The sequence below is a fragment of the Mytilinidion resinicola genome, assembly GCF_010093595.1.
Source record: "Mytilinidion resinicola strain CBS 304.34 unplaced genomic scaffold BDZ99scaffold_26, whole genome shotgun sequence".
Taxonomy (NCBI): domain Eukaryota; kingdom Fungi; phylum Ascomycota; class Dothideomycetes; order Mytilinidiales; family Mytilinidiaceae; genus Mytilinidion; species Mytilinidion resinicola.
Genome location: NW_022985462.1, coordinates 124,315 through 144,801, shown reverse-complemented (window position 1 = coordinate 144,801; position 20,487 = coordinate 124,315). Strand labels below are relative to the sequence as shown.

The following is a 20,487-nucleotide window of genomic DNA, read 5'->3' as shown; positions in this document are numbered from 1 at the left end:
CCTCGAAATCTTGGCGATCGACAACTTCACAAAAAGTTGCACGAAGTCTTGGTCCACCACGTCGTCTGCCATTCACGCCAACATGTCTCTCAACGACCGACTGGCCAAGATCCGCTCCTCACCGCGGCTGCAGAACCAGCAGCAGGTATATAATTCGTATCAGACGCCATGCGCTGCGTGCTAATTGCCCACAGACCGCCGTGGTTCTCTCCGCCGTCGAGGATACCCTGCGCGAGCAAAAAAAAGAATTGAACCCGACAGGATATTTCTCCGCATTACTAGCTCTACTCGTCCAGCAGATATCCTCGGACCGTGGCATAGTCAACAAGGATGTCGCCTCCGCTGTCGTATACCTCCTCGACCTCGTCACACCCCACGCTCCCCCGCCTCTTCTTCGCTCCAAATTCTCCGAGATCCTCACGAGTCTTGCGCCTGCCTTGACACACCCAGAAGCTGAGGCCCCACTCCTGAGGTCCTCGATAGGGTGCTTGGAGTCTCTACTAGTCATACAAGATGCGCAAGCTTGGGCGCTGCCACAAACACAAATCAGCCCTCGGCGAGCTGTCGCGGGGCTGCTCACTATTGCTGTGGACCACCGGCCGAAGGTACGGAAGCGGGCTCAGGATGCGCTTGCGAAAGTCCTCCAGAACCCCCCCCCGAGTCCGTCGTTAGATCACCCGGCTGCCGACATGTGCGCAGAGTCGGCGCTGAAGTCGCTCAAAGACATTGCCGATGCCGCGGGGAAAACCAAAAAGCACAAAGCACACAAGGATGGCCAGCATGAGCCGGGGCTTATACACGCGCTTCAGCTGATCAAGACGATTGCAACAGCATCTGGTGGATGGCCAAGCCGGAAGATCGATGCGCTTTGCGAATTGCTTCTAAACATATCCAAGTCGAGCAACGAGTATCTCACAATGACAGCTTTCGAGATATTTGAGGTCATATTTGAGGGCATGGCCGACGAAGTGTCCTCCGTGAAGCTTCCTCGACTTCTAGAGGTCATCTCCGAGCTTCAGCCCGCGAAGACAGACTCCCAGTTGCTTCCTCCATGGATCGCCGTTCTTTCCCGAGGCTACGACGTCTCTGCACAAGTGCTCCCTGACGAGACTTTCCAAAAGCTTCCTGGCTTGTTTGTTATGATATCCAGTTTCCTTAGCTCTCCCTCTCATAATATTCGTGTTTCTGCGTCCGAGTGTCTTGTGTCTTTCATGGCAAATTGTATACCCGACAGCGTTCTGTTAGATCCTTCGATCTTTGACGAGAAGACCCTGGAGAAACTTGCCAAGTGCGCTCAGGATTTGCTAAGTGTCAAATTCCAAGCTGCGTGGATGGAGGTCTTCAACGTCCTAGGCGCCATGTTTGATGCTCTGCGATGGGTTTCTGCGCCGCTACTCTCTGGAATAGTCAAATCTATCGGCGAGTTACGTGGGAACGAGTCATTTACGGGGAAGAAAGAAGCGGATGCCGTCTTGTCCAAGGCCATACGTGCCATGGGCCCAGATAATGTTCTCGACATTCTACCTCTCAACCTCCCGAAGCCAACTCCTGGAAACCCAGGGCGGGTCTGGCTGTTGCCGATTCTGAGAGACTCTGTCAGTAATACTCGACTGGCACATTTTAGGTCGACCTTGGTGCCGGTCAGCGAGGCGATGTTCCAGATTGTCTTGACTCATGGAGACAAGGAGAAGACCGTCGAGATAAAGGTTTTCGAGACAGTTGTGCAACAGATCTGGTCGATCTTACCTGGCTACTGTGACTTGCCACTTGATCTTGTAGACGTATGTTGTACACTTACTTGTTACAACGGGACTTGCTAACCCGACCTAGGCGTTTGACCAAACTTTTGCGGAGCAATTAGCGAACCTTCTTTACGGTCAGGCTGAGCTTCGTACCGACTTGTGCCGGGCATTGCAGAATCTTGTGGATACCAACAAATCCATCGTGGAGTTAGAAGGCGACGACGACCTCGTGGCACAGTCAAGAATCTCAAAAGCCGACGCACAAAAGAATATTGGACACTTAGCGAGCTTCGCGGGCAATCTCCTTGCTGTTCTTTTCAATGTTTACAGCCAAACTCTGCCACAGTATCGTGGAATAATCCTTAGATGTATCAACGCTTACTTGAGCATCATACCTCAAGAGGTGAGCTTAGCCATCAGATTGATCGGATAAATCACTGACCCGTTTAGGAACTTATGGAAACCTTCAATCGAGTCGTCACTAACCTGGAGTCATCCCTTGCCGAGGGAGGCTCGCAGACACAAGCTGATAAGCAGAAACAAGAGAAGAGTAAAGATAAGATGCCTCCGATGAGCCATACTCTCATGGACCTTGTCATCACGATTTCTATCTACCTACCTCGCGACAGCTTCCCTTCCCTTTTTCAAATAGCAGCGGTAATTGTCAACAAAAAGGATGACCCTCAGCTGCAAAAGAAGGCATATAAGCTCATACCCCGCCTAGCGGAATCTACGCTTGGAAAAGCCGCATTAGAGGAACGGAATGCTGAGTTACAACAGCTGCTAATCAACAGCGCTGAGCAAGCTTCAGCTCCCTCTCGCCGGGATCGTCTCGGCGCTATCGCTCAGATCATCGAGTTCATCCCCCGTAACGACCTCCACTTTATCGCCGCCGTTCTTCCCGAAGTCGTCATTTCCGCCAAAGAAGTAAACGAAAAAGCCCGCACCGCCGCCTTCGACCTCCTCGTCGCCATGGGCGAGAAAATGGATCTCGGAGGCACAGTCATCACTTCAAAAGCCCCCAACATGCCCTCCGACGCGCCGTCTGTTGAGGCCAGCCTGGAAGAATACTTCACCATGGTCTCAGCAGGTCTGGCAGGTGACTCAGCGCACATGATCTCCGCCGCCATCACGGCCGTCACGCGCATCCTCTACGAGTTCCGCACGCGCATCTCCCAAGAAACCATGAGCAACCTCCTCGAAGTCATGGACATGTTCCTGCAGAACCCGAACCGCGAAATCGTCCGCTCCGTCCTCGGCTTCGTCAAAGTCGCCGTCATCTCGCTGCCCGAAGCGCTTGTGCTCCCGCGCCTCAAAGCCCTCGTGCCCAACCTCATGGTCTGGTCCCACGAGCACAAGGCCCAGTTCAAAGCGAAGGTCAAGCACATCCTCGAGCGCATGATCCGCCGCTTCGGCGTCGACGCCGTCGAGAAGGCCTGCCCGGAGGAGGACAAGAAGCTCATTAGCAACATCCGCAAGACACGGGATCGGCGGAAGCGCAGGAAGGACACTGGCGGCGACGATGCCGCCGACGAGGACGCCGCCAACAAGCCTCAACGCAAGGGCAAGTTCGAAAGCGAGTTCGACGAGGCGGTCTACGGCTCCGACGACGACGATAATGGCAGCGACGTCAGCGACGAGGAGGTCATGGGCGGCCGCGCCGGCGGCGGGAAGCGGCGCGAGAAGCAGGGCCGCTCGTACATCATCGAGGACGACGACGAGCCGTTGGACTTGCTGTCGAAGCGCGCGCTGGGGAACATCTCGTCGACGAAGCCCGCGAAGGCGCGGGTGGTGCCGGCGACGAAGACGAAGGTGCGCAGGAACGAGGACGGCAAGCTCATCCTCGGCGGGCCGGACGCATCGGACGACGAGGGGGACGGCGATGGCGATGTCGTGATGATGGAGAAGAATCCCGGGGATGGCTCGCTCGAGGGCGGGATCAACGCGTATGTGGATGCGATTCGGGGACGGGACGCGGCGCAGAGGGGTAGAGGTGGGAAGCTGAAGTTTAGTAATCGGCGGCAGAAGGGGGGTGAGGACGGGGATGAGATGGATATCGATGATGAGGAGAAGACGCAGGTGGCGCAGAAAATCAAGGAGAAGACCAGGGAGGGGAGTGCACGCGGGCGGGGCGGGTTCAAGACGCAGCGGAGGGGCCTGGGCGTACAGAAAACGAGGGGCGGGAGGGTGGATAAGGGAGCCAGAGGAGGTGGGAGGGGGAGGGGTGGGTCGGGAAGGTGGATTGGGCCGAAGGCTTAGAGGTGTTGTTTCTCTGAATGTGTGACAAATGAGGCGTTGGAGGTGCTGGTGCTCGGGGTCATGACATAGATATGGGTTTACGGAAAATGGGACGCCCCTTACACGGTTCTTACAGTTTCAGAGGACTGCTTTCTAGATTCTTGCATCTAGTGCGTAGCGACTCGGTGGTGATACATGTGTAGCCCGAACATCCAACAGGCCCTCATCTGCCCAGCTCTGTAAGTGCGAAAAGATGCGCCGTCCTTCATGCTATCCGTAAGATTACACGCCATCCCCAAGAACGCCCGCTGCTAATGAATGACCGTTCTCGTACCCAACCAGGGCTACTTGAGTAAAAAGTGGTAGTTTTAACATAACTCCGTCTAAGGTGGGCCAAAGAACTTTCAGGCTTGTCAAAACCGGCAGTTTTCAATTCCTGATAACGCGCCAGGGCCCTTCAAAGCGGAGTTAGGTAAGTGTACACAAGGAAGCCTGCTACACCTCCTTTTACGCAGACGTGAGATCCGCGATGCGTTGCTCGATGTCCGGAATCGCGCGCAGTTGGAGATCGAGCTCTTCTTTCTCACTGCACAAGCATTTAGCCACCACCCCCTCAAGTCAACGAACAGGGTCCCATGGGGGTTTACTCACTCTTCTAACTGCAGCCTCCTTTCCGCATCCAACTTCGTGAAGATATACTTTCCCTGCCCATCGAATTGGAGGATGTTCTTGTGATACTTCCACAGACTCCGCCGATGGCTGACAGTCATGAGCGTGATGCCTAACCGCTTCGCCTCGTCGTACATGACGCGCTCGATCTCGAGCGTCACGCTGCTGGTGCACTCGTCCAGGATCGCGTACTTCGGGGCATGGTAGAAGAGCCGCGCCATCGCGACGCGCTGCTGTAGCCCGCCGGAGAGCACGTCTGTCCATTCCTGCTCGGCGTCCCAACCGTCGGGACGATCGACGATGTGCTCGATTTCGACGACGGAGAGGATGGCGTAGAGGTCGGCGTCGGTGATGCCCTTGTCGCGCATTTCGCGGACGCCGTCGGGGTAGATGATTTGCTGGCGGAGGGTGCCGCGGGAGAGGTAGGGCCGCTGGGGAATGTAGAAGATGTCCTCGAAAGGGGGTTTTCGAACTGTGCCTCCGTAGACGGGCCAGAGGCCGCCGAGGATTCGGAAGAGAGACGACTTGCCGCAGCCGTTTGGGCCGACGATGAGCATGTGGTCGCCGGGCTTTACGGAGAAGCTTAGGGCGCGCACGAGGACGTCGCCGTTGGGTGAGACGATGGGGACGTTCACGAACTCGATGTCCTCGCTTTCAATGACTTGACCGCGCCCGCTGAGCACTGCGGCATTTTCTTCTGTGTTTGCTGAGGAGACAAGCTTCTTCTCGAAATGGCCGGCTTGGATGTCGTCGATGACATCCAACAGCGTCGATACTCTTGACGTGTACCCGGCTAATTCTGTGATTTCCTTGTAGGAGAACATGACACGACCGAACGCATCAGAAGACATTAATAGCATTCGTCGATTGGTTACAAAGCCTAGTATCGGTTAGTTAAAGCTCTATCTGCACTCTGGAGGCAACTCACTCTCAGTCCGATCAGCCATGCTGTTCCCTGCCACACCAGGGATCTTGAAGAACACTGGAACGCTGCAAAGCATCAAGCCTAATGCGCCCCAGAAGTACTTTATCACGAAGTCTTCCATCACACCGTGGTAGAACCGCCTCCTCAATATTCGGTTCACGTGCTTGATGAGCGTAAAGTATCCTTTGTCCAACGTGTCCTTCTCCGCCTCATGTCCGTGATACAGGGCTACCTCTTCGCTGTAATCAATGAGTCGCGAGTGTTGAAACCTGAACTCGCCCTCCAGTCGTGCTTCATCTGCAACGTATCTGCCGAATGGTGGTGTAAGAGCTCGCATCACGCTTGCGGAGAGCTGGACAATCAAACTCATGAAGAACAGTCCTTCCCCACCAACGCTCCGGGACAGAGAGTAGTTGTATATGATCATGTCGAGGACCGGTTTGGCGATGTTCGAGTAGAGTTCCGCTAGACTGTTGGAGAATTTCGCTACGTCAACGGTAATGAGCTGGTCGGCGTTTTTTATCCGGTCGTCGAGCGCAGAGAGTGTATAAAAGGTCATGTGGGAGAGGTATCGGTTATGTATGTAGTTCGTAAGGCGGGAGCGGTATTGGAGGGAGAGTTTACATTGGTGATAGGAAAGCTGCAGAAGGTCAGTCAATACGCTGTTAGATCCCCGGGTCCCTAACCCTGCAGACATACCATCGAGTTCGTAAAAGTGGCAGGAATGGCCACTACCATCCACCAGACAAGCCCTGTGAGGAAGTCTTTGCCTTTCCCTCTGACCAGACTGCTCACAAGCCGGCCATCCAGCTCGGCGACGTACAGACTGATGAGAGTTCGAAGCACCAGGAAGATGCTATGGCTAATGAGAAGCCGTAGCTCTTTACTCCTCCATCCCGGTATCACAATCTTCAGCAACCGCAGCAAGTTCTTGAAGAACTCGCGGTTCAGCTCCACCTTCTTCCTCGATGTCGCCTCTCCCTCGGCGGGGCCAGTCCCGGGTCGTTTCCGGGCCTCAGCTTGCCGCAACGACGCTGCTTTCTGTTCGGAGATGGCACTCCGTATGCGATTGATGAGTGCGACGAAGAGTGTGAGGTATACGGCTCGAGAAATGCGCGTGCGGTGTTGGAGGTAGCGGGCAGTCAGTTCGTTGACCACGCGCTTGATGGCGCTTTCGGAGGGAACGGCGTGGGAGAAGAGCTTCGACTGAGCGGCCATGGTGTTGTGCAGCTCAGGTCAGCATGGATTCGAGTGGGTTCAGTCGTCTGGAGCTTTGCGCATCGTCCTGGGATGGCCGTGGTGAAAGGTGACGGTGGTGGTTGGGATGGAACTCGCATGTGATGGACCGCCTCGGCTCACATTCCGCGATCTGCCTTCCCCAGACTCCACAGTGCCACAATTCGACGTCACGCGGGTTGAGCAAACACCAGCTTCAGTTCGGAGACTGCTAGTCGGTACCCGGCTAGAGGGCTCTTCCGGTTGCATTTATCAAGATACTTTTCGGCGTATAATGTGATTTGTTTTTATGACCAAATCTCGAGTCTATTCGTCTAACTAATACGCAGGCTCGAACCGATTTGCAAAACGAAACATACGACTGAGTACTGATTATACAAGGAACAACCACTTCCGACAGACATCAACCTCTTTAAACATTTTCGATGAACGTAGCATTTCGACCTTAATGCTTCCCTCAATAGTCTCTCATCGTCACTTAGTTTCCCCTGGCTTTGATGGCAGCTCTCTTGTGTCTAGCTGCGACCTCCTCCGTAGAGACATAGAACCAGTACTGAGCTTGGTAAGCCACTTGAACCACCGCGGCTGGGTCTTGTCCCTCACACGTCGCAGGCGCCGTGCCACCCTTGGTAACGAGCCGGTAGACTTCCTTGACCGCACCGGTAGTCCCTGCTGTCTGAGCCACAAGCTTCAGCCATGGTACGTCGACGGTACCATCTGCCTCGGCCGGTGCTGTCATAGCAGCATTCTTCTTGAGCTCCGTGTTTCCCAGGCCGATGACGTCGAAGTCCGGAGTGGTGCTATCGACGAAGAAGTGCATGCCAATCGCAGCTGCGTCTTCGTTGATACTGCCCAAATTCCCACTGGCGACAGCACATGAAGCGTTGGTGAGAGATGCAACTGCGCCAATCGCGACAGGCACTGTAGCCGATGAGCTATTGGCGCACGTGTAGTTTTGTGTGCCGGTGCCTGCAGCGATAAGAGCGAGTTGCAGACCCGAAGAGACAGCGGGAAGAGTGTTGGCAGGCTGCGCAGTGGTGCTCAAGTCGCATGATCCACCGGTGCTGACATTAGTCTGGCGTGGAGGGAATGGCCAGGGACGTCTGATAGGACTACGAGCTGGTCGCTGGGCGTAAGGAGTAGCAGAGATAGAGAGAGTGAGGGCCAATATGGTGAGCAGGATAGTGGAACGCATCTTCGCTGGTAATTAGGACGGGCGGTGGACAATTCGATGTTTTTTAAGTGGAAGGAAGGTGTTGCCAGCTGATGTGTTCCCGAATAGTCTCAGCGTCAAGCGAATATTCGTTGAGGAATCGAGGAATCGATAAAGAGAAACCGACAAATAGTGTTAAGCGTATATATAAGAAGAAAAACAAGGCTGCCAGAGCCAAAGAGAATCGAAGGCAAATGAACGTTGATAAGTGAAAGAGGAAGGGCAGACTTCCAGAGTCGAGAATCAGGCAAGTGAATGCTTGCTTGTTGGAAGAACTATTGGGTGGTCTCCTTTCCAGTTTATATCCTCCGGTATACCTATGCCTGCCACACGAACAATTCGCAAGTCCGCCCCCCGTGGACGTTAGTCCTCAGGAGGATCGAACGCTTCAAACATATGCCCCTGTGGCCATCAGGCCTTGACATGGACTGAAGACATGAACTAGCAGCATGCAGGCTATGATTCATGGTGGAGAACTCCGTCGCGACCAAGGCACCAGAATAGAAAAGGAATTTGCACTAATGTCAACCACCCCAAACAGAGTGCAGGACATGAGTTGGTATCTGACGGGGATGGCACGGCTCATGATTCCAAACCACATAGCGGAAGGCGTAGCGGCTCAACAGGCTTCATGTGGAGTGTTGCATGCCATCAGGCTTAGTTAAGACAAGCGGCCCCTATAGCTACCATTACCTGAGCAAGGTGTTCGTAGCGATCTAGGAAACGAGACTTCCGCTACTTGCTCCACACTGTTGACTTGTCGGAATTACGCCTGTTGGATCCTTCTCTTGGGAAGCCCAGGCACGGGCGGTCAAAACTGGAGCTCCTGCAGCATCCGGTGCGCAAGTCGAAACGATGAGGTTGAGGATAGATGAAGGAAGCGTAGTGGCATGCTACTACCGGGCAGTATGGGCGATCTGAAACAACCGCTGCCAAGACCCCAGAAAACCAACCGTTGCGACAGCGCGCCTAGGAAGGTGGGACAAGCGGACGTTGCCTTCCGACGGGCGCAAATATACGCGGGACGCTGCCTGCTTGCGTCGCAGACATTGAAACTTATCTGAAACCTGATATAGCTCAGGGTTTGACGGTGGCGAGTGGCATCGCCGCCCGACTCTCCGGCATCCCCGCCATTGCTCTTCTCGCTGGCACGTGTCGGAGGTATTGAATGCGAACTAACGACGGGTGCGCCTCGACGTGTCGTTGGTGGTGATGTCGAGACTCTCTCGCGGGAATGCGTGAGGCTGAGGTCTCTTTAAGGTTGGTGGGCCGAATCATAGCGATCCTTGGAACGCGCAGAACAACGGCCAATGGCTTCAATGGAATTGCACAGCCTGATGCTGGCATGCAGAGCGCTGCAGAGCGCGACAGAACTCGTCAGCCTTGTCCGCAGTCTTCTGGCCTCGCTGCTTCCGTCCAACTCCATCAAACACTCTTCCCGGCGCCCGTCTTTGTCCTGAGATCTCGCTGGACGAGAAAGCCGTCTTATTTCTGAAACGCGATGCCATCTGGCCTCGGGATGGACGCCATGTCGACAAGAACTTCAGTCGCAGAACTCGCCCGTCGTGCCGGCATCAGCCCTCCTGTCAGCCGCCAGCCGTGTCTCTCCGCTCCCTCGAAACCGCCGCCACGAGTCACGGATGAAGACCGCACCCAGGCTCGGAATCTGCTTAGCGAACAGCGCATGCGAAAGCCTGGGTACGTCCAGCCTGACAAGCAGCTGAAACGCATCTTCAGGTCGTCTAGAGTGAATGAACGTCTCGGGGATCCGACCCACTGGGTATTCTCTCAAGAGGAACTAGACGAGGCCTTACTAGGAGTAATAAACGAGCACCAGCGACCATCATTAGTACAGGCGCTCCTAGACTTAGGCGCTAGCGTCAATATCGTGGAAGCCTCAAAGGACAAGACGAAGAAGAAAAACGACACCCTTACCAGACGCAGCACCGTGCTGCAGCGTGCCATCTCCAAGCGCGGAGTAGAGTCTGTCAGTCTCCTGGCAAGCAGTGGTGCCGATAGACGAACGTTAAATGATGGCCTCAAAGTCGCACTGGCCGAAAAGGATCTGTCGTGCATTGAAGAGTTGCTGCGACATGGCGCAGATATAAACCAACACAACGACGGCTTCACACAAGCTGTAGCCTCCGCGGACCTCGCGCTTTTACACCTGTTACTCCGAGCACCTCAACCTCCGAATCCTGATCTTGTCTCACGATCTCTCCATCTCGCGGCCCAGTTCCAATCTATTCCCACAGTATGCTTGCTGATTGCGTATGGTGCGGACCCGAACCACCACGATGCGTCAGCCTTCAAGCAGGCCCTCTCGACTCGGAATTATCACTTGGCCGTGGCGATAGCCAGTAGTCCCATTGCCATTACGCCTCATGCTCTGCAAGGCACCTTCGATATCGTCTTGCGGAATCCAGACCAAGCCGTGCTGGAAGACTTCATAGAGCTTCTACTGGCGTGTGGACTGCCTTCCACCACCGAGGGTATCTCTCAGCTGCTAGTTTGCGCCGCAAAAAGCAATCGGATAACTTTTGCGCGCAAGCTAGTCAAAAATGGAGTATCACCAGACTACAATGGCGCGGAGAGCCTCAAACGTGCCATTTCGGACTGCAACTGGCTAATAGTAGACATCCTACTCTCTAGCACCATCTCACGCACGAATGCCTCGGACGCTGTAGTGTCAATTTCTACAAGAATTGGCCGGCAAGAGCGGCTGTCTATTATTGACAAGTTGGCACAAAGAGGGGCCACGGGGATACCACTAGGTGAATTCCTAATTGTTGCCGTTGAGGAAGATGACCTCGAGCTTCTCTCACTTCTTGTTCGCCTCGGAGCACCATTAAATAACAGAAGTAACCGAGCACTTCTCTCAGTTATAGCCATGCGAGATCTTCGAAAACTCAGACTTCTCTTACGCCTAGAGGCTCCCCCAGCAGCGCTAAGCCAGCTATTTCCGTTGCTTCGTCAGGGCTACACAAGGTCAGAACGGCTCGATGCCAGCAGGCTTCTGCTCGAAGCAGGTGCAAAAGGGCATGAGGTCGATCAAGCGCTTATCGATGCCGTGGCAGATACCACTCCGTCAAGGGATTTTGCTCTCATCGAAATACTTCGATCAAAAGCAGACGTCGATTGCGAGGAAGGAATGAGTCTCGTTCTGGCCATTCAGCAGAAAGATTTGCCCGTTATTCGAAGCCTATGCAATGCAGGGCCCTCTGTTTTTACCGTTTCCAAAGTCTTGCCACTAGCATTCGGAGTGAATGGTTTGACCGAGTTAACAGCGTCTGAAGTCCTCCGTATTGTCGATTTACTTCTACCACTTAAACCTTCCAGCGAGTCAGTGGCGCAAGCTGTCACTATTGCAGTGAGCGGTGGCTTCAAGAATATCGACATCATCACCCGCCTTGTGGGGAATGATGCTGCAATGGGCAGTTTTGCGTTTCGGGCCGCCCTGAGGCTGACACGCCTAGAGGATAAGCTGAGAATACTATCTGCCCTTCTTCCAGGATTCATACCACCTGAAGAGACTGGGAGAGCTCTGGTTATGGAGACAGAAACGGCAGTACATAGCAACATCCTCACTTTGGTCCAGCTACTTCTGCATAATGGCGCCCCTGTAGACTTCAACGAGGGCGAGGCGCTGCGAATTGCCGCAGTTTCTACATCCGTTGAGCTCTTGGACATTTTATTGGGGACAGGCAAGCGGTCGCAAACCTCATCAGTGACGAAGGCCTTTCGAGCACTTATGCACGACAACAACTCTCAGAAGAACCGCGATTCGATAAAAGTTGCAGAATTGCTACTCAAGAATGGGGTTGATCAGCCCGCTATAGATTCAGCGCTACGTTCTACCCTTGACGAGCTTTCTTGGGGGAGCAGCTCTGGACAAATGGTGGACCTCTTACTGGACCACCACGCAAACGTCAATACGGCCGATGGCACCTGCTTTACTTTTGCGGCCCGAACCAAGGCTCTCGATCTATTTGCCAAGCTACTTGCACATAACCCAGACTACAGAGTCATTATTCCTAGCCTATTGGGCTCGGGTCTAGATGAGCCGTCTCTTGTCGCGGCTCTGAAAATTTGTTTCGATAATGGATGTCCTCCTGCACTGCTCGACTTATGTGGACGAGGGAGAGACCCTCCTTTGGTGGTCGCGATGCGAGACTACCCTCGAAGCAAATCGTTAGTATCTCTTCTCTTAGCGCTTGGATGTACCCCAGACATTGCCGCAAAACATGTTCTCGATCATGATATTGGCGAAGAAGCGGTATCTGCACTTCTCTGGGCCCTCGACCAACCGCAAAAGAAGATTTCCACCTCCGTTATACAAGCCCTCCTTGAAGCTGGAGCATCCCCTCTCCGCCGATCTCCTCGATCTGACATATCCCCACTCACCCTTGCTGCTCGTGAAGCACGTCCCGAAATTGTCGCCGACTTACTCGCACGTGGTGCTGAACCTTCATTCCGAGACAACTCAAATCGCTCTGTGTTGTTTTACGCGAGCAGCAAGCCTGTCACCAGCATCGTCAAGTCTCTTTGCGAAGCCAAGGCATTGAGAGACGATGGCAGCTTGCATGAAGCGGCATGTTCACTGCAGCTGAGCAACGCTTCTCTGCTTCTCGAGCATGACCACAAGCCAAATTTTCCCTCCAGACTTCATGGTGGACGAAGTGCCCTTGGCCAATTGTGTTTAGGAGTTGAAGTCACCAATTCGGATCAAAGGACAAAGCTACGACAGATGATTCGATTACTACTAGATGCCGGCGCGAACGCAAAGTTCCGAGCTCGCGACAAGAAATCTGTGGTTATCCTGGCGCTCGACAACCCGCACCACGCAGTGGAGGTGACTGACGCTCTTCTCGAGACCGAAGTATGGGAGGACTTGAATGACGATAAGCATCTTTATCATGACGACGCGGGCTATTGCTACTCGCCGCTCAAGTACGCAGAGCTGATGCCACGACCTGGGCGGGACCCACAAAAGCGTGAGCTCATGGAAGTTCTGATAGACAAGGCATGTGTTCCAAAATTCTACGCCGAGGAAGGAGAGCAGCCTGCCGGTGCTGTCGGATTGCCGGCACATCTGGCTCGGATAGCCGCCCGGAGGACAGAGCAAAGGACCGCCATGCAGCTCGAACGCGAGGCAGATGAGCACTCGCGACGCTTGGCGGAGACGAAACATCTGGACGATCTACGAAGAGCGAAAGAGAGAGAGCTGGCTGCGCAGGCCGCCCTACAAAACACGCACGCTGTGCAAGCGCGACTAGAGGCGGCGAAGCATGACTCGGAGCTACGCCGAATTCGAGAAGCAGAGAGGGTGAAGAGGGACCAGCGGCAAGAAGCTGCGAACCAGCAATTACAGATCGAGGAGCGCGAAGGAATTGCCACGTACCAACGTGAGCAGCGCTTCATTGAGCAGCGGAGGAAAGAGCTGGATTACAGAAATAGCGCTGAGCAAAGGGCTCTTTTGGAGAAGGAGAAGGTGTTTGAGCGGAATGTGCAACGGCAGAAGGCGTTGATTGACCGGAACGATCAGAGTGCGAAGCTTCATGCTAAGCTTCAACAGGAAAAGCCGAACCAGCTGTATCTTGAGCAGCCTGATTAGGGAACGACCTGCCGATCTGTCTTGTTTCTGTGATATGTGGGTATGAAACTGTTTTCATTTAGGATGTTGTATTTGTGGTGCAGTTTTCGGGTCGTTTCCCTTTTCACGACGTCACATATTCGGCGCTGGAGACTTCTAAAAGGATTGAAAATACCCCAAATGATTCTCGCAATCTTGGATGTTACGAATCTTCTCTCAGATAGACAATTACTCGGGTTCAATTTAAAATACAGTAATATAATCAAAGCTTCCTTATACTTTTCTAACACCGCCTGTGGTGCCTTCAAAGTACTAATAGAAAGCAGGACCCGTGAGCTACAGGCCCAGTATGTGTACTTCTATCTACCACCGCCTGAGGTAGCTGGGCAAGGTTTCAGGCCTGTCAAAACAACGGAGTTTGAATTTTCTATCGGAATGTCGAAAGTTCCTTCAAGCACTTGGAACGGCGTTGGAATAGTGTAGTCGAGCTAAGTGAGGTGTACGAGATACTAGCAATGAAGTTGTTTGGCGAATTGTGCTTTGATTGTCAAGGTTCGTCGATAATGCGAAGTGGAATTCTGTCAAATCTTCGTCGTGATTGGGATGTGAGAAGCACATGACCATGGAAAAGTACATAGGAATCAACATTTGCCGAAAAGTTGTTGGAATCGAAGAAGTGTCGAATATTTTGCGTGGAACGGGAAGCACGTGACCTCTCCAACTTCTGCTTGTGTCAAGCATATCCTCCAGTGCTCAATGCCCACGAATTAAAGTCTATGAATAGAGAAGCGAGTGAAGCAAGCTCTTGAATAGAAATACATTACGAAAATGATGCTGGCGATGCTTTTGGTGAAGAAGAAGGGAGTGAAGGTTCGGCTCGGACAAACTTTGGTGCGGCGGATCTGATACGACGTCGAAGCCCAAAGCACCTCCGCGTTTCCACCCGCCAGGACGCCCGCAGGGGCACAGCACAGCTGCAATTGCCACCACGATGACCGATGTTGAAGGCCCGATCAAGCTCGCGGAGCTGCTGCGGCACCCAGAGGACCTGGACAAGATTCCTGCGCTCAAGGCCGAATTCACGCGCAAGAAGGCCACTGTCGACGAGCAACTGCGGCATGGGCTCCGCGAGCAGCTCGAGGTGACCCAGGCCGGCATGACGAGCATCACCGAAGGCACGCGAACCGTCAACCAGATCAAGGAGGAGATGATGAAGATCGACAAGCTATGTGCGGAGGCGCAGAACATGATCCGGGACTTCCCCCACATCAACCTCGTCGCCCAGACGCACCGCAACTTTGAGCAGGTCGAGAAGATGAAGCGCGATATCGATACCTTTGAGGATCGCCTGGCTAGCCTAGAGGCGCTGTTACAGGAGGACGACGCCGATTTGGAGAACCAGCCCAACCTGCTTGAGATCCACTACGGCCTCACACTACTGCGGGACATACGGGACGAGGCGATGGAGCAGATCAAGAGCTCTGAGGAGGCCAGCACGGAGCTTATCGAGAACTTGAGGCTCGATAGTGGCTCAACGGTTCAAGAATACTTTGCGAAGCTGGATGAGGTGGTGGATTGGTTCGACGACCACGTGGGCAATGCTTGCATGAATCTGATACCATTGATACAATCGGGCAACGCGGGCATGGTTGTCAGGCTTGCACTGATCATTGAAGAGGAGGAAAAGAAGGACAAGAAAGTCAAGGCGTTACAAGATGCGCAGAGAGAGTTCAAGGGGCTGGCGGCTAGATTCAAGAGCATTGCAACTGGGCCCAAGGAGTTGAGAGGATATAAGGAAAAGTTCCTACAAGCTATCAAGGCGACTGCAGAGTTGAGGATAGCAGAATCCAACGAGACTTTCTTAGGCGAACCCGACAAGCTAGACAAGATCACTAGGTGGCATTTCAACGACTTGAATACAGTAAAGCTGGGCATGGTCACCCTCATGCCGAAAAAATGGCGGATATTCAAGCAATACACGGACATCTACCACAATCTTATGCACGACTGGCTCATCGAGCGTATCGATGATCAAGAGCTGGCACCGTCACACATGCTTGCCATCATCCATTGGGTCGACAAGTACTACACGAAGATGGCGAAGCTTGGAGTCCCGGAAGACCTTCTCACACCGCACCTCATCGACAATCGTGGTGCTGAGCTTGTTCGAGAATATCGACAACTCATCATCAAAGCTGTCGAGGAATGGATGGACCGCATGGCGGTCACAGATAAACAAAACTTCCTTTCCCGTAGCGAGGGGGCTCTGGAGACGGACGAGAATGGATGGTTCCGTACCAAGACGCTGGGCGACATGTGGCGCATGCTGCGAGAGCAACTATCTGTTGCCGGCAACAGTGACCGTACAGATGTCGCCGAAGGTGTTGTTGAAGCCATGTTCCGCGCCCTCACATCTCGCCAGAGAATGTGGGAATCACTCACCGAGGCCGAACTGGCGAAATACTCTGGCCCCGCCGTCGACCAGGACGGCCTACAGCCACTTCAAGACTGGCTAATATCTATCGCCAACGACCAAATCGCCTGCATTGACGAACGGGATTCGGATCCCGACACCAACGGCTCCTACGTCTCAAGTTTCCAACGCGACGTCACCTCTCTCGTCTCCCCAGCCTACGCCCCGATCATCGACGGCTCCATCGAATCACTGAAAAACGGCTACATTGACCTCGGCGCCCACTGCATCCACATCTTCGCCTCCCTCATCTTCCTCGTCGACTTCCGCTCCATTCTCTCCGAATTCTTCACCGGCGCCTGGTACTCCCAAAAGCGCATCGGCCAGATCGTCAACACCTTCCAAGACTACCTCTCCGACTACGAATCCGTCCTGCATCCCTCACTCCGCGATATTCTTGTCGAAGAACTCGCAGATGAACTTCTTGTGCACTACCTCTCAGCTGTCCGCAACAAGGGCGCTCGTTTCCGCCGTGCAGACCCCTTCACCGAGAAGATCAAAGACGACGTCGTTACGGCGTTTGAGTTTTTCCAGGCGTACCCATCCTTCCCAGATATCAAGCAGAAGTGGCGCGTGGTGGATGGCTTTGTCAAGCTGATCGAGGCAGACAAGACCCAGGTCGTTCACGTGTATGCCGAATTCAAGGAGCGCTACTGGGACGTGCAGATTGGGTGGGTGGAGGCGGTGTTGCGTTCTAGAGACGATTTTGAGAGGTCTATGCTCAACCAAGTGAAGACTAAGGCAGCGGAGGTGTATGTGGAGAGGGGCACGGATACGATTATGGGGAAGGTCAAGTAGATGCATGCTCGTTCGGTGGTGGGAGTGATATTGGTAGGGGATTTGGCTGGAAAGGTGTTGGCGCACTTAAACATGGATGCATGGGTTGGTGTTTGGGGTTTGATGAATTGTATGTACGAATACCCGAGGCGGTGTGTTCTATAGTGATATCTGTCTGTGCATCTCTCTCTGCATTATGCGGGCTTCTTTCAAAGTAAAGTGGTAGTCTACGAACTTGTTCTCTATACTTTAGATACACACCTACTCCGGGGCTTGTGTACACTTGCGTAGCAGCCTTTGGGGGCTCCTGGGATGTTGATGAGAATTGGAAAACTACAGTTTTGACAAGCTCGGTAGCACTCGGGCCTACCTCCGACGTTATTAAAACAGATTCCCACTTGATGCTCAACGCACTGTCTATTGGTTTTGAGTGCATCTCGTCAATTTATTACTCTTCAATCCATCACGTGGTTGCGTAACGTTTCTCACACCCGAGATTGGATATTCTGGCCGCTCGTAATTGAATGCATGGAAGGTGAATGTTCAGCTGCAGGGTCCAACGTGCATCCCGTTGTCAATGAGCTTGACATGTGATTTTCCTTGTAGGCGTTGCGTTGTACGAAGTAGTTAGGACCGGGTTGGACGCCTATATCGCCCATAGGCCTGTGCGCCGGGAGCGTCTTCTTGACGCGACTCGCGTCCTCGCAGCTTCTTCCCCTTCAGCACTCACAACTCCATTCTGCACTACGTTCCAACGTAGCTTCTCCGTTTTCTAAAAACCCCAAGAACGCATCGCACCCGCAGTACGAGTTGAGTTACGCAACCAAACCCCCCCGCTCGACACTATGTCCGACTTCAAGGTTGGGCAGACTGTCGCGCTCCTCGATGGTCGCCAGGCTGTCATCAGATTCATCGGCACTCTGCACATTGCTGATGGCCAATTCATCGGAGTCGAGTTCGCTGATCCCAGTGGCAAGAACGACGGCTCGGTCAGAGGCGAGAGGTACTTCGACTGTCCTCCTAATCATGGCATGTTTATGAGGGCGAGCAACATCGCGGAAGTCATCATCGACGCACCAAAGCTAGCTCCCAAGGTGAAGCCACGACCAGCTGTGAGTGTCTGCCTCCTTGCCACCTTGAATCTAGATGCTAACGGCCCGCAGTCTGGGTCACAGTCTCCCCTCAAGAAGCCAGCTCCACGTGCCTCCAGGCAGAGCATGGCTCCTCCCCCAACCCGCCGCACCTCTATCGTCCCCACAACCTCCTCAGCTGCCACTTCCCGTCCGACCTCATCTCGCCCCGCTCCCACAGCTTCGGGACTCGGCTCGCGTGCACCCAGCACGGTTTCAAGCACATCCTCAGCGAAGCCAGCCACGAACAGGCTCTCCCTGGCACCCCGCTCCCGCCCGACACCCGCAGCATCCACCACAACGACAGCTTCATCCTCCAATGTGGCCATCTCAAAGAAGCCCGCGGCTTCAATCACATCATCTACTACACGAACCTCCTCAACCCAAGACAAAAAGGTGGAGGAGCTGGAAACAAAGCTTCGGGTCCTCGAAAAACAGCGACTCGAAGATAGGGAACAACTCAAGGCTCTGGATCGAATTCAGCAGGAGAGGGATAAATTCGAGTCCATCATACAGAAACTTCAGGCGAAATACCAACCTATACAGCAGGAGAACGCGGTGCTCAAGAAAGGATTGAAAGATGCGGAAGACACCGCGGAGAAAATTGCATTGCTCCAAGAGGATCATGACACCGACATGGAAATGATCACTCTTGAGCGCGAGATGGCCGAAGAGAAGGCCGAAAACTACATGAACGAGGTTACTGATCTCAAGCAGCGTGTTGAAGAACTCGAGCTAGAGAACGAGATTCTAAAAGACGAGAACCTTGAACTTGGACAGGACATCAGCCCCGAAGAGAAGACTAGTGCGAGCTGGGTGCAGATGGAGCGGGAGAATGAGCGTCTTCGAGACGCCCTCATCCGACTTCGAGACGTCTCGCGAGAGCAAGAAGCAGAGCTCCGCAGCGAAATCAAGAGCCTCGAAGAAGATGTGCAAGACCTAGCACAGGTTAAAGAACAGTACGAAGACACGAAGGCCAAACTCTTGGAGTCGGAAGCGGACATCCAAGACCTCCGCCAGCAGCTGGACGCTGCACTTGGTGCCGAGGAGATGATTGAAGAGCTTTCGGATCAGAACATCGTACTGAAAGATAAGATTGATGAGTTGAAGCTCGTTGTTGACGATCTGCAGGATTTGAAGGAACTTAACGACGAACTTGAGATCAACCACGTCGAGAACGAGAAAGAACTCCGACAGGAGCTCGAACTGAAAGAGACCGAAATTGCAGATAGCCTTCGGGCAGTTGCTCAGCACGAGGAAGCTCTCGCCACCCAAGAATACGCAATTGTCAAGTATCGGGAAGCGTTTGCCACTCTTCAGTCGGACTTGGAAGAAATGCGGGCGAATAAGGAAATCTCAGAGTCCGAGGCACAGGACCTTGCCCAGCGGTCGAAGGAGCTGGCAGATCTGAACTTGAAGCTCAACCAGTCTGCGACCAACACGATGATCACGACTATCGACATGGAATTGAGGAAACTCGACGCTCAAGAAGCATCGGAGCACCTCGCCATTGTTCAGCTCTTCCTTCCCGAAGCATTCCAGTCAGAGCGAGACTCAGTCTTGGGACTGCTTCGATGCCGCAGAATCTCCTTCAAGGCCAAGCTGCTGCACGGTTTGATCCGGGAGCCCCTCAACGCACCTGGAAAACAGAGCGTGATTCACGACGAAGACGTCTTCGAAGTCTGCGACGCGCTGAACCAGCTTGTTTGGATCGCAGAAATGTCCGACCGGTTCATCAGTGGAATCTCGTCATGCAGCCTCGAGCAATTTGCACGCTTTGGGGCTCAGGGCGCGATATTCGACCTAGAGCCAGTTGAGAAGGCTCTCGACACCAAAATCGAGGCGCTTCGCAAGAATGATTTCCCCGGACGCACGGTCGCCGAGGAACTTCAGAGGTCGGTGGCTGTACTGAAACATCTCGCTTCTCAGCACGAGATTTCCAGTGCTTCTCTGGACAGCGGAGCAGACGAGCTCAAAATGAGCGTCGAGCTGATTCAATCCAACCTGGATGTTACCATCACCGGGCTAACCCTCATCAGCTATGAGGTCGGGAAAACGGTTCCATTTGACGACGCGGATGACGGCATCGCGAGATTCATGCAAAAATCCGACGCAGTAATCGCAGCCGGCCGCTCCGCCAAAATCGTGGTCGGAAAAACACTCAGAGCCCTGCAGGATTTGAGATCGCGATCTCTGTCGCTCACACCTGACACGCATCCCGATTTCGAGGCTTGCGAGGAAGGCACCGCGCAGCTAGCCAAATATTGCCGCATCTTGGGTGAGAATTTGTTCTCCCTTCTGAAGCAGGAAGGACAGCCAGCGCCACCCACGTATTCTGCCGTCCGGAGCATTCTCTTTAAGACCACAGAGACATTTTTCACCGACTCGCCCATCGATGCCGACATCTATTCCACCTTGAGTGCGAAGCTCCGAGCTCTCACAGAAGATCTCTCAAACCTTCACGCTATGTCGACTACTCTAACTCGCACCG

General features: G+C 53.6%; 6 protein-coding genes across 6 annotated transcripts; 4 read left to right on the top strand and 2 right to left on the bottom strand.

The window, feature by feature from the left end:
* Nucleotides 1-73: 73 nt before the first annotated feature.
* Nucleotides 74-4,001, top strand: BDZ99DRAFT_453160 (pre-rRNA processing protein-like protein Rrp12; the record flags this gene model as incomplete). Its single annotated transcript, XM_033718314.1, has 4 exons — nucleotides 74-145; nucleotides 195-1,781; nucleotides 1,831-2,145; nucleotides 2,193-4,001. Exons 1-4 carry the CDS (start codon nucleotides 83-85, stop codon nucleotides 3,999-4,001), a joined length of 3,774 nt encoding a protein of 1,257 aa, XP_033570459.1. The 5' UTR covers nucleotides 74-82.
* Nucleotides 4,002-4,055: 54 nt separating this feature from the next.
* BDZ99DRAFT_426867 (ATP-binding cassette protein) lies at nucleotides 4,056-6,792 on the bottom strand (the record flags this gene model as incomplete). The annotated part of the gene is made up of 4 exons (XM_033717133.1): nucleotides 4,056-4,566; nucleotides 4,632-5,529; nucleotides 5,578-6,214; nucleotides 6,274-6,792. 4 exons carry the CDS (start codon nucleotides 6,790-6,792, stop codon nucleotides 4,488-4,490), a joined length of 2,133 nt encoding a protein of 710 aa, XP_033570458.1. The 3' UTR covers nucleotides 4,056-4,487.
* A 348-nt stretch (nucleotides 6,793-7,140) lies between these two features.
* Nucleotides 7,141-8,210, bottom strand: BDZ99DRAFT_468045 (uncharacterized protein). The gene has a single exon (XM_033721157.1). It carries the CDS (start codon nucleotides 8,003-8,005, stop codon nucleotides 7,289-7,291), a length of 717 nt encoding a protein of 238 aa, XP_033570457.1. The 5' UTR covers nucleotides 8,006-8,210; the 3' UTR covers nucleotides 7,141-7,288.
* A 1,332-nt stretch (nucleotides 8,211-9,542) lies between these two features.
* BDZ99DRAFT_546655 (ankyrin) lies at nucleotides 9,543-13,852 on the top strand (the record flags this gene model as incomplete). The annotated part of the gene is made up of 1 exon (XM_033726883.1): nucleotides 9,543-13,852. The coding sequence occupies one exon, from the start codon at nucleotides 9,543-9,545 to the stop codon at nucleotides 13,635-13,637; it is 4,095 nt and encodes a 1,364-aa protein (XP_033570456.1). The 3' UTR covers nucleotides 13,638-13,852.
* A 730-nt stretch (nucleotides 13,853-14,582) lies between these two features.
* Nucleotides 14,583-17,243, top strand: BDZ99DRAFT_468041 (exocyst complex component Sec6). Its single transcript, XM_033721156.1, has one exon. It carries the CDS (start codon nucleotides 14,608-14,610, stop codon nucleotides 16,885-16,887), a length of 2,280 nt encoding a protein of 759 aa, XP_033570455.1. The 5' UTR covers nucleotides 14,583-14,607; the 3' UTR covers nucleotides 16,888-17,243.
* A 468-nt stretch (nucleotides 17,244-17,711) lies between these two features.
* On the top strand, nucleotides 17,712-18,173 carry BDZ99DRAFT_426855 (uncharacterized protein; the record flags this gene model as incomplete). Its single annotated transcript, XM_033717132.1, has 2 exons — nucleotides 17,712-17,978; nucleotides 18,030-18,173. Coding segments are annotated over 2 exons (411 nt in total), but the record flags the coding sequence as incomplete, so codon positions are not given.
* Nucleotides 18,174-20,487: the final 2,314 nt, after the last annotated feature.